Source organism: Astyanax mexicanus, chromosome 5 (assembly GCF_023375975.1).
Source record: "Astyanax mexicanus isolate ESR-SI-001 chromosome 5, AstMex3_surface, whole genome shotgun sequence".
Taxonomy (NCBI): Eukaryota; Metazoa; Chordata; class Actinopteri; order Characiformes; family Acestrorhamphidae; genus Astyanax; species Astyanax mexicanus.
Genome location: NC_064412.1, coordinates 29,612,222 through 29,625,097, shown reverse-complemented (window position 1 = coordinate 29,625,097; position 12,876 = coordinate 29,612,222). Strand labels below are relative to the sequence as shown.

Sequence of the window (12,876 nt, the reverse complement as noted above, 5' to 3'; positions counted from 1 at the left end):
TCAGGTTTTCCAGTAACTGTGTGTTCTGGTCTACACAGATTAGCATCACTTCACCTTTCTGGTCTAAACACACTCACACAAACACATACTGTGATCTATATGGGCCAGCACATTTATTTAATTACTCTGTATCTCTGGGTATCCTCGGTCCAGCAGTTATAAATAGATAATAGAGTTTTGTGTCTGTAAATACTCATCAGTGGGATTACCTAAGAGGACCTTGTCCCAGAATTTGGCATAGGATTAAGGGAATTCCTCCTAAACACAGAATTAGCAACATGTTATTCTACTTAGAATGAGTCATTAGTCACTCTTCATAAGCTGCTTCTGAGTGACTGCTTGCTGGAAACTACGTGATCTGTTTTCCAATCTACACAGTTTAGAGCTGATGAGTAAATCAGCCAAGTCATTTTAGCAGTTAGTAATGCACTGTAAGGCTGTGATTATTGTATGATGTAATGTTAGGGCAGAAATATTCAGAGAGTTAACTTACATTTAATGTGATGATACAGTTTAAAATAAGAATTATTCTTATGATTAATTTAATTTTTTTAATTTTCATAGCATCTTTCTTAAACTAAGAGCTGTAAAGTATTGTCACACTGACATGGAAGAGCTTTAAGCTGTTATATAGAGTTATAGAGTCAACCCAGAGAAATCCCAGTTTTGATGTAGGATTCATTTGGTGGCAGACTAAGGGTGTTTTCACACTAGCCTTTTTTTCCAGACATGGGTGCGCTTTGTCTTTGGATCTTATATGCTTGGCCAAGTTAGGGATTGGTACTATAGTGCTCTTTAACCCTTTTAGACCTGAATTATTAATGGATATAATATAAAAAAAAATAATAAAGTTTTCTGTCTATAATGCACACAAAAGAAAGACTTTGATATTCAAATATAAAGTCTATACAAACATTAAATCCAATTAACTAAAATATGTAATTAAATTTTACGTCTATCGGATTGGAGGCCTGAGCTGAACATTTTTGTTTTAGATTTGATATTGACCTTTTTGTTCACAAACCATCCCTAAACATTAAAATAAAAAGGATGAAAAGTGTGATATAAAGATCACATACAATTAGTAAAAAAATGGCTCTAGTGCTGTTTTTGTTTTTGGCACTCTCTCCTCTCATTACTCCAACGGGTGATGTTTGCAGCACAAGGCGTCTGTGACCTGATGTATCGGAACCGAGTCGTTGCGATTTCCTTTGAGTGCGCTGGCTACTGGGTAATGCTACATCAGCAGCAGTTTGAAAAGAGGCGTGGGTGACTTTATATGTATCGGAGGAGGCATGTGCTAGTCTTCACCCTCCTGGTGTTGGGGCATCACTAGTGCTAATAAGTGGGTTGGGTAATTGGCCATGTAAATTGGGGAGAAAATGGGGGAAAAATGTGAAAAAAACATAATTTGTCTTTTCTACTTATCGCGGTATTTCCCATTCCACACCCAAATCCGTATTTTTTTTTTCCTTCAAATTTTTCTCATTTTGTTCCACCCATTCAGCTGCTAGTTAGCTGTATGTCACCCATAACAGGTGATGCCACAACACACATTCCTCCTTCAATACTTACTAAGTCACCTCTTTTCGAATTGCTTCTTAGTAGTGATAATGTAGAAAAGATCTTCCCACAAAGAGAGAGCAAGGCCAGTTGTGCTCTCTTAAGGCTCCTGCAGCTGATGGCAAGCTACATGAGCAGGATTTGAACTGGCGATCTCCCAAGCATAGTGGCAGCGCTTTGGACCACAGGACCACTTGGCACCCCCTCAAATCCATACTTTAATAAGACTGGAGGAAAGGCAATCTAATAATCTTAGGTGTGTTGAGTGAGTGTGTTAATGGTAGTGTAAACACTCATCTTGCTTGGTCTGCATGGATAAAAAATTATTTTATGATAATGATTGCTGATTTGGAGGGCCTCTGCACGGTGGAAATTCATCCACCCCAAAAGCTCACCGTTTGAGTATTTTTATCAAATAAAAATGGAAAAAGCAGCCAACAGCCAAAATGTTTATAAAATTTATAAATCTACTCACAGAAAAATTACCTATAAGATTGCACAATTGAGCCATAACCAAAGTTCTTGTATGTGAAAACAAACCCAGACATTCAAGCCGGAGTGAACTGTGGCAACATGAGGTTAATAATTTCAAGTTATTTTGGTTTTGGGCTGTGGGACCATCAGTGTCGCAATGTTGAGTCATTCTGGTGGCGGGCTGTGGAAACCGGGTTGTAGGGTCACAGTGGCAGCGGTCCAGAAAGCCTTATAGGTGCAATTTAGTTAAAAACCTGTGTGGAAAAACGTCACACTGTTCATTGTTGTTTCTGTTTAAGGCATACTGTTGAAAACAATGATTTCCAGGTGATTCATACATGGTAGAGTTACTTGGAAGTAGAACTTATTAAATCTCAACAGCACAATTTTGAACACACCTTTTCTCATACTAGAAAGTCTTGGCAGTCGTCTTGGTTTTAAATATTGCCCATATCTGCCAATTACCACCTAAAATCTATATATAATTCCAATATCATCGTGCAACCCTACCTGGCAGGTCACATGATAAGGAGGTGCTTTGTTATCAGCTTCATTTCATGTTTACATTTAGATTGTTAACACTGGACTGTAGCGGTGAGTGATATGGCCCTAAAATAATATTTAAATATTTACTCTTGGAGAAAAAGGTTTTCAAGAATACACTACCGCAACAAAATAAAAAATTCAATGTATTATTGCGCACAGTGTGATATGGCACACCCCAAACTGAGATATTAAAAAATACAAGAATCTTATCAGATTTGTAACAGAAGTCAATGATCCAGAATGTAATGATACTAATAATGCACTCCCAATATCTCCATATATCCAGGATAAAAATGTCCAGAAAAATGTATGATACAGGACAGATATAATCTGTCTCTAGTAGATATATAATGGGAAATAAGAACAGTGTGAATTTTTCTTTTGCTAAAAACAGCGAAAAAGTTGTACCCTGATGTGATAATTAAGGGGTGGGTGATATAGGAAAATATTTTAGGGTATAATATTGTTCTAGTATTCAAAAATGTTGGCGATATTATTGCGTACCATACGATATGGCAGACCCCTACTGGACTGTGCTGGGTTCAGTGTCCTGCATCTGTGGCTTTTTAACTTGTAAGGCAGTGAAATTGTAAAGTAGTTGTAAAACACCCAATAAGTGGCATCCCTTGTCTGTGTGTGCATGTTTTATTAACAGTTTAAGCCTTTAATACATTTTCAATTTCTTGAAAATAATTACATATTCAATAAAAACAACACTAACATTCACACTGGATTCAAATTAGTCAATATTACTGTCACATATAGCTGGGCGATATGGCCCCAAAAAAAAATCTTCGATTTAAAAAAAAAATAAAAAAAATTCAGATTTTCGATTTAAATCAATTTTTTTCCCCTACTAAAATCCCCTAAAAGTCGCTAGAAGTTGCAAAATGAAGTCATCGCCTAATTTGCATAATACATGTTTTTAAAGCTGTAAAGGATTAACATTGTGAGAGAGAAAAAAGTGAGTAAAAAACACTCTAAATATGTTAGAAATGATACAAATGAGCTTCAACAAATGAACAACTTCAATTGCTTTTTAAATTGGCAGTCACGTCTCAAAATAACTTTATTTTTTATTTTTTTATTTTTTTAAGCTTTCTTAAGTTTTCTTTATTTTCAAACCTATTATAGACAAATTGTTCAATAGCTTTTTATAAAGAGGCAGACACTGTGGACGAGGTGAGTGACAGGCTACGTAGTGAATGAGGTAAGTGACTGACTGAGACTGTGTGAGTTAAATTCAGTGAGTTTTTTTTTTCGTGTCACACTGAAGACACTTTTATATTTATATTTCTGCTCTGTAAATACGGGGCGGGGTCAGTCAGCACGCCTGGGGCACGGGAGGGAGGGAGAGAGGGGCGGGGCTAAGCTAAGGGGTGAAAATTAAAACTCGATTTTCATAAAAACACATCGTCCTTAACTGTAAATTCGAATTAATCGATAAAATCGATTAATTGCCCAGCTCTACTGTCACACTGTAAAACTACACACTGCAGATTCATACTGGATTAAAATCAATCCACAATTATTACTGTCCGGCTGTACACTACAGACTACTACGGATTCATTTTGGAAGTAAAATCTGGTGTAATTACAGAAATTCCCCAGATAAGTTTACCCAGCCTCCGTTAGACTGTGTTATTAATTCAAACAGTTCAATAAGCCGGACGGTTAATAACTGATTGAGGTCGAGGGGTTAAGAGAAAGCACATTGCTGATCTGAGGTCAGTGTGTTTTGCTGCTCTGTACCAACGAACACCTTGACATTGCGCTCGTGTCAGGTTTCCTCAGACATGCTGATGTTGATGTCTCTCTAAGGAATACCACTGAGGGCTTGCTATTGATCTCAGCTGAATTTCAGCAGAGCTCAGGAACAGCAGCTAGAAGATCTGAGCTCCGGGATTCACAGAAAATTAAAAAAAAAAAAAAAAAAAAACGCTTGTTAGTGAAAATGTGTCGAAGGTATTTCATAATTTGAGTTAGTCATTACAGTGCCTGGTCTGAACGGATCAATCCTGTATCTGATGTGATTTCTGGGGAGCTGAGTTTGGGTGAGTGTCTTCGGTGTTATACTTTGTTGAACTGTATATAAGGTTTCTCTTTTTTACTGCTTGAATATTAATTTAATTTCACTAAAGATTGCACTGAATATATTCAACTGTATACTGGATTAAAACACTTTTTTTTGTCAGACGTGCTTTCACTTTTTTACTTTCACCATACTGTAAAAAAGGCTGCTTGAATGTTAATAATCGAATAAGTGAAAATACAGAATTGTTGGTTTTTATAATTTAAACATTTAGATTTATGTTGTTTTTAGGAGTGTGACGAGACACTAATATCACGAGACGAGACGAGACACGATACTGGGTTCACGAGAACGAGACGAGACACGATACTGGGTTCACGAGAACGAGACGATTTAAAAAAATTTAAAGAAAACTTAAAAAATGAAAAATGGCTTGAAAACTAGAGTTTTGTTTGACAAAATTATATAATGCAAACTTAACAGATTGGTTTCTCTCAGACATTGATTTTATAAGAAATAGAAATAAAAATAAGAATAAAAAATAAAAATAAAACTTTTCTAGGTCTTATATAGTGCAAACAATAAGTGCAAACCACAACCAATCATATTAAGCCTATGTTTTGTGTTTTTTTCTCCTAAATTTCTTGTAATTTACTATGCATAACCACAATCAGTCATATTAAGACTATGCTTGAAGTGCAAACAGAGACAGAGCTACTGGGTTGCCAGATCCCTCTTAAAAAGTCCACACTAAACTGTTTTTTCCGGCGAGACAGGTTTACAATTGACGAGAAATATCGTCACGTTTTAATCTCGCAAGATCGCTTGCCACAGTTCTGAACCATTAAAAGGAGAAATGTTTTTCAAGGTTTCTTCATTGTCATCCTCCTCCTCATTCTTCATTCTTCTTCTGCCCATCCTAATTCTCCTACTTTGTTCTTCTCTTCTTTCTTTTCATGTTCTTTTAGTTCCTCTTCTCTACAACTCTCCTCCTTTTTCATATTTATTAGATGGTGGATGGATGAGCTGTCTGCATCTGGGATAAGAAGGCTTGTTGTCATTGATGGGACAATGAATTCTGAATTATTACAGTACATTATAATACAATCAATTTGTGAGTCATCTCACTTTCCTGTTTACTCTCACTTTCTTTTTACCCTCTATGTTTTCAGTATTCCTCAATGCTGTATTTGTTTGTGTCCAGTTAATCGTACTATTTTATCTCAATCTGTTTCATGGTTTGGGCCTGTTTTTTTCTGAATCTGAGCCAGGAAGGCTTGTTATTGTTGATGGGATAATGAATTCTGGGTTATATCAGCAAATTTTAAAGGCAAATGTCAGAAAACCTGTCAATGAGAGCTTGGGTTTCTTGTTGGATTAATATTTTCACCATTAAAATCATGTGTCTCATTAGTAGTTGCTTTAATTAGACCATTTTATACCCCATGCACAGTGTAAATCAGTTAGGTGACGCAGGTTTGGTAGCAACACTTTTGAGCAACTTGTAGAACTGTAGTGGCTCTTTTGTGTATTTGTTGTTGGAAACCTAATAAATGTACATACTGGCTGTTTATGCGGAGCAAAACCCACACATTCAAATGTTGTGGTTGGTGTGGGTGGCATGTGAAACTGACGGGTGTAAGCTAGTGGTGTTTCTAGTTAGAAGAGTTATGTTGTAACAAATATTTAGACATATAGTGTGTGTAAGTAAGTACATATGGCACTATACTAATGCTAATACCAGGCAGGGGCTAGAGTGGTAAAGAGTTCCTCAGTAACTGTGTTCTCTGTAATTATGGTGCTCCATCCAGTACTTTTGGGAAGAATTGAGGATGAGGTGAGGTGGTGATCAAAACAGTGCTAAAGCAGTAATCCTTCTCTACACAGTAGAGACTCTTTTTAATAACCTTGATGAGTAAATTAACACGTGTCCCATTTCTTTTGTCCATGTAGTGGTGTATGTGTCATTTTACCTTCCTGTTTACTTCCATGAGTCAGTATGACTTGTTGCTCTCTTTGTTTGTGTGGAGTTAATCACAGTTCCAGACAAAGAAAACTAGGCTTCTGAACGTCTGTGTGTGTCTGTGTGTGGGCGAGCTAGAAGAACGTATTCATCTGTGCTTGTGTTAGAGGAGCCTTTGTTTGAGTTTTGGATGGAAGCTCTAAAATTTCCTCTTTTGTCCTCGTTTTCTTCTTCGTGACAGAAGTAAGAAGTGGTCGAGATGGCATCGCAGGAAGGGGAGGAGCCAAATGGTAAAAGTGGCCAGTCGGACAGTAGGCTAAAGAACAAGAAGCCGCCCAGCCTGGTGATCGCCATTCCTCCATCTGAGGATGAGGAGAGCTCGACAGCACCAACCAGACAGGTGTAGAGCACAAACATTCCGTGAATGAGCTACCATTAGCTTATCATTATTATTCCTAACCCCATCTTCTTACACAGGTCCATGTCTGGGTGGCAGTGCCTTTTATATTGGATTGCTGGTAAATATAACACTGTGATAAGAGGAATGTTAAATGGCAGCACAACTTCAGACAAGGAATATCCCATCCATCTGGCACCCTCTATCAGGCCTCACTCCGATTCCAATCATTAAAATCGCCTTGTCATAATCTGCTTTACAGTAGCTTGCAAAAATATTCATGTCCCTTCATATGTGTTCACATTTTTTCACCTTCCACTAAATTAAATGTGTTTTATTGAGTTTTAGTGGTTTGTTAGAAAACAATTAGGAGAATCTGTCCACAGGACAACTGTACACTTCACAAATCTGGCCTTTATGAAGAGTAGCACGAAGAAAACCATTGTTACAAGAAAGACATAAGAAGTGCCTTTGGCAGTTTGCCACAAACAATGTAGGGGGACACAGCAAACATGTGGAAGTACGTGTTGTGTTCAGATAAGAGCAAAGTTGAACTTTTTGGTCTAAATGCAAGTTGCTATGTGTGGCAGAAAAGTAACACTGCTCATCATCTTGAATACACCATCCACTGTGAAACATGGTGGTGGCAGTTTCATGCTGTGGGATGCTTTCTTTTTATCAGCAGGGACAGGGAAGCTGGTCAGGGTTAATAGAAAGAGAGATGGAGCTAAATACAGGGAAATCCTGGAAGAAAACCTGTTGAAGGCTGCACTGCAAAGACTTGAGACTGCGAAGGAGATTCACCTTCCAGCAAGACAATGACCCTAAATATACAGCCAGAGCTACAGTGGAATGGTTTAGATAAAAGAATATTTGTGTGTTAGTATGGCCCACTCTTAAATTGCATTGAGCATCTGTGGCAAGACATGAAAATTGCTGTTCACAGACGCTCTTCATCTAATCTGCCTGAGCTTGAGCTGTTTGCAAAGAAGAATGGGCAAAAATCGCAGTCTCTAGATGTGCGAACTGTTAGACACAAACCCCAAGAGACTTGCAGCTGAAATTACAGTGAGAGGTGGCTCTGCTAAGTATTCATATAGAGGGGCTAAATACTTTTGCATGTCTCACATTTTTCAGATTTTTATGTGGTTACAATTTTGGAAACCATGTATCATTTTGTGTTCCACTTCACAATTATGTGCTACTTTGTGTTGGTCTATCACTTAAAATCTGAATAAAATACATTTAAATTTGTGGTTCTGAGGTGACAAAATGCAAAAAAAAGTACAAGGGTTATGAATTCTTTTGTAAGGCACTGTACGTATTTTATAGAAATTGTTGTTTTTTTTGCTCTCTTGAAGGGGTTTTGTTTCTCTCTGTCTCTGCAGGGTTTCAACACCCGGTATAGTTGAGAGAGCTGCTCTCCTCTCGTCTTTCTCTCTTTTTTCCTACTTAAATCAGCAGTAGTCCAGAGCTCCCCACTGACCTGTTATTCCACTCAAAGTGAGATTTCATGCTCCTGCTCTAGCAGAGCAGAATTATAACAGCTGCATTCAAAATTAAGGACAATGATACCAGAGTTGTTTTTACTCTGTCTATGCAAACATATTGACCAGACCAACCATTCACACTGATATACTGTTATTTCTCCTAAAGAGTGGCTTCATAATGGACATATCAGATAGAAAAGGCATTTAACAAAAATCTCCATTCAATATATCCATAAAAATAGTTTTTTTTTTTCACGTAGTTTCTGTTTGCAGTTGTATTTTATGTATTAAAAATGAAAATATGTAGTTGTACTTAATTGTGTGTGTGTGTGTTTTCCAGTTTTTGCGGCCATCGCTAAAAAAGAGTGTGAGTATGCAGCAGTCGAATGAGGCACTGTCAGACAGCGGGGCTAATGAGAGAAGAGCAGCATTCTCCAGACAGACGTCCCTCTCTCAGAGCATCCGCAGGTAATGCGAAACACGCGCGCACACGTGATATATGGTACTAGGGGGTGCTGAAAAAAATCTATCCTTTAAAGAATCGTAATTTCCAGTGTTGGTGTTTCAGAATCGATTAAGATTCCCCCGAAATACATTTAAAAATGCACTGCATTTCGCATTATGCGTCCACTTAGCCACCATAGAAGATGGTCGTCTAGGCCACTGTACAGCATGCTTGTTAGTTAGCCCCATTTATCTGAATGGAGTCCGCTAGCATAGAGCAGGAGAAGAGCATCATTCAAACCCACCCCATTGTCGCTAAAAGCCAATGTTTGGGCACACTTTGACATGATCACAATTTTTTGCAAGCCGTGTAAAATGAAGTTGAGGTACTTCGCAAATACGACAATTACCCTAAGGTAAAAGAAGCTGAAATCTGTCAAAAGCAGCAGCAGACCAGAGAACTCTGGAGCAATGCAACAAACTTCCCGCTGTAAAGATTTCCCACTCTATCACCTGCTGTATCGCAAAGTATTCACGACCATACAGCTCGAATACGAGGGGTTAAGGTTTATGTTTAATATGTTGAACCCAAGGTACATTTTACCTTCACAAAGCTTTTTTAGCGATAAAGCAGTGAAACAAATAATAAAGTGGGAGAAGCTCTGATTAATGCCGATAGACTAACACTTACGTGTGACTCGTGTGACATACTGTCGTATGTTTAATATTTAAGGTTCTGTATGTTTAATATTTAAGTTTTAAAAATGTAGCCACAGTGCAATATGGTTAAAAAGACTTTGACGTCTGTTTTACAAATTTAAGATTTACAAAAAATGAAATATAAAATGTTGCAAAAAGATTTGATACAGTAAGGAACCTAAAATGATTGATTTTATTTCATTCTTGATGTCATTTCATCTTCTTAATCACATAATTTAAACAAAATTTATAGACCATTGAAATCGAAAAATTGTTCCGAATCAAACCTTGACCCCAAAAATCGGAATCGAATCAAATTGCCAGGCACTGAGAGATTTGCACCCCTGTGTGGTGCAAATCATGCTGTATTAACTGGAGTTTGTGGGTTTTCAGCACAAATACCTCTTTGTCTGATGTTTATAGGCCATGTGCTTGTGTGTATGTTCACCTTTGTGTTCTGTGTGTGTGCTCTGTTGCAGGAGTACAGCTCAGTGGTTTGGAGTGGGCAGTGACTGTGAGAGTAAGCAGCAGGTGTGGCACAGGAAGAGCCTGCGGCACTGCAGTCAGCGCTACGGCCGACTAAAAGCTCAGTACAGAGAGAGCCATGAGGCAGCCAGCGTGGATCAGCAGGCCCTCGACTCACCGGGTGCTTTTAGAATGCCAAAGGTACTCCACTCTCTCACTGAGGACATGCATGCTCAGTGAGTTATTTTAAATAAAAGGCTGAGCAGACAAAACAAGAATTGAATTTAGACTGTCTGCAATCAAATAAAAGCCAAGGAAAATGTAAAAAACTAAGATTTTATTTTGTTTATATACATTTTTTGATTTGGAGTTGTTGCTACTTTCAGGTATTCAGTTGAGGTGTTGCACCTCTAGAGGTTAAAGGATTAAATCTCATGTATTTTTCTTTCTAAATTACAAGCATTTCTTTCTCTCTCTTTCTCATAGATTGTGGACCCCCTGGCACGTGGCCGCCAGTTTCGACACGATGATGCTGAGCGGCCCCGGACCCCCCATACCGCTCACCCTGTCCCCCCACCCCCCCTGACCCCAGGCGTGACCTCCATCTGCTCCTTTACAAGCCAGCAATCTGGGCACACTCGTTTTCCACGGAGAAAGAGAGAATCTGTGGCTCGCATGAGCATCCGTGCAGCCTCCAACCTGCTCAGGGTGTGTGTGTGTGTGTGTGTTTTGCTGTGCATGAGCATGTCAATGCCTCTACATATTTGTTCATATGTATTTTTTGCTGCATCTGTATGTTTCAAATGTAAATGTGAAACTTCCACAGTAATTCTTTAGTTATTGTTTTGCTAGGCCCATCTGAGCAGCATCAGGCAATAACTAGAGAGGAAGAGAGTGGCTTGGAAAAGTGCACTAATAACGTTGAAAAATTCAATTGCTTGCAAAGTGGTTGCTACGATGTTAACTTTTGGCTAAATGCTAATGTTAAAAAAGCTTTTGACTTAATGGATGAATGGTAATACTTTGATAGAGAAAAACTTTTGGTTAAAATGGTGGAGTGCTAATCCTTTTGTCTGATATAGCAGTGTCCAAAAAGTTTAGTCTAAATGGTAAAGTCCAAAAACTTTTGCCTAAACTTTTTCTGATGCCAATACTTTGGCTAATAGAGAAGTGTCCAAAAACTTTTAGCTTAACAACCTAATAGGGTATAGGTCCTACAATACTGCAAATGATTGTGGTTCTACCATAAAAGCTGTGGGATGAGAAGAAACATTTCAAATTTTGTGGCAATAATAATAATAGTAATAATAATAATACCATTAAGAAAAAGAAGAATAAGTCTCCCAATTCAGTATTCTCATAATATTTTGGAATATTGTGATTCGATATGTTCTTATTTTACTCATTAGTTAATATCATTCAGTATTAATTCAGAGTTAATTGTGTGTGTTCTTAGGGTCGTCCCGGGCTGCAGGGAGCACACACGTTTCGGAGTGTCCCGCGCAAGAGTTTCGTTCGGCCCAGTTGGAGGGAGGAGGATACAGCAGACACAGCAGACACAGCTGACACCTCTGACTCAGTCTTCTTCAGCAAGGTGAACATCTGATTCTGGAAATGTTACATATTTCAATACCTATATGCAGATAACTCCACCCAGATAGGGACTAATAATTCAATATTTTAATGTTCAAAAATTGTAACACACTTTATTAATACAAAAAAAAAAAAAAATAAAAATAATAATATTCTGGTCACTGTTTGTTGGGTCAGGCAAAAACTTTTTGTTATTTATTTTGTGTGTGTGTGTGTGTGTGTGTGTGTGTGTGTGTGTCACAGATGGATGCACATGAGGAACTGTATTCTATGGCTGATGATGTGTTTGAGTCTCCGCCCCTCTCTGCCTCGTGGGCCACAGATGGTGCTCCAGAGGAGCCGCCACGCTACCCCAGCATGTAAGTTTCAGAAAAATCTGCCTAGTGTAAAGCACTAGTGGAGCTGCACTAGCTGGTGTGATGTCATTTCTGGAGTTTCACTGGCCAGTTGCTTTAAGGAAGCAGTACCTGATAGAACACTCACAGGATATATATAATAATAAAACATCTGGATTAAGGCAGTTATCAAAGGCAAATATTTTTGTCAATCAGACTGTAAGAACTTCACGGGCTTCAGGTTCATACTGGATTAATTTATACTACAATTGTTATTTCAGACTGTAAAAATATTCATACTCGATTAAAGTTACTGATACTGCTGGTAATGGTTAAAATGGTTTTACCTCTTGCAAAAGTAAGACTGCGGGTTTGATCATTTGGATCTTTCGCTCTCTCTTTTTCTGTCTCTTTACTTGTAGTAAAGACATCAGCAAAGCTCCAGCAGCCGCTGTAGAAAAAGATGACACTCGTCGGGGAGGTCGGATCGCGTCTCGGGTGAAACACTTTGCCTTCGATAAACACAAGCGGCAGTACGGGATGGGTGTTGTGGGAAAGTGGCTGGACCGTAACTACCGGCGAAGCCTGAGCAGCCAGATCCAAAAACAGCTGGATGACTTCCACAGCCACAGGTGGGCCAAAAGCTACTCAAAATGTACTAGTAGTTCCATCAGATAAAACAGAAAATAGATATATGTAATGTACTTCATTTTATTAAAGGCACTCTGTATTGAAGCTGAGGTATCAGTACTAAAATCCCCCTAATCATTATGGCTATTTTCTAGCCTGTTTTCCCCTCATCTCATGGTGCTTTCTGTTCTGAGAGGTTAAAATAGATCATGTACTTTCTGCCATATGAACCTTAATGGAAGGCT

The 12,876-nt window shown here is 38.3% G+C and overlaps 1 protein-coding gene across 4 annotated transcripts in view; it reads left to right on the top strand.

Moving 5' to 3' along the window:
* The window catches only part of LOC103022474 (inactive rhomboid protein 2), a 60,174-nt gene that overhangs the window by 18,847 nt on the left and 28,451 nt on the right, over positions 1-12,876 (top strand). For 2 of the 4 annotated variants that reach the window (XM_015606582.3, XM_049479277.1), the window contains exons 4-10: positions 6,820-6,978; positions 8,806-8,933; positions 10,088-10,274; positions 10,560-10,781; positions 11,530-11,667; positions 11,910-12,025; positions 12,424-12,633. In XM_015606582.3, coding sequence (XP_015462068.3) covers positions 6,838-6,978; positions 8,806-8,933; positions 10,088-10,274; positions 10,560-10,781; positions 11,530-11,667; positions 11,910-12,025; positions 12,424-12,633 — 1,142 coding nt within the window. In that variant the 5' untranslated portion in view covers positions 6,820-6,837. Of the gene's footprint in view, positions 1-4,187; positions 4,638-6,819; positions 6,979-7,055; positions 7,097-8,805; positions 8,934-10,087; positions 10,275-10,559; positions 10,782-11,529; positions 11,668-11,909; positions 12,026-12,423; positions 12,634-12,876 lie in introns of those variants that run through there. The other 2 variants (XM_049479278.1, XM_049479279.1) reach the window with 2 other exon arrangements.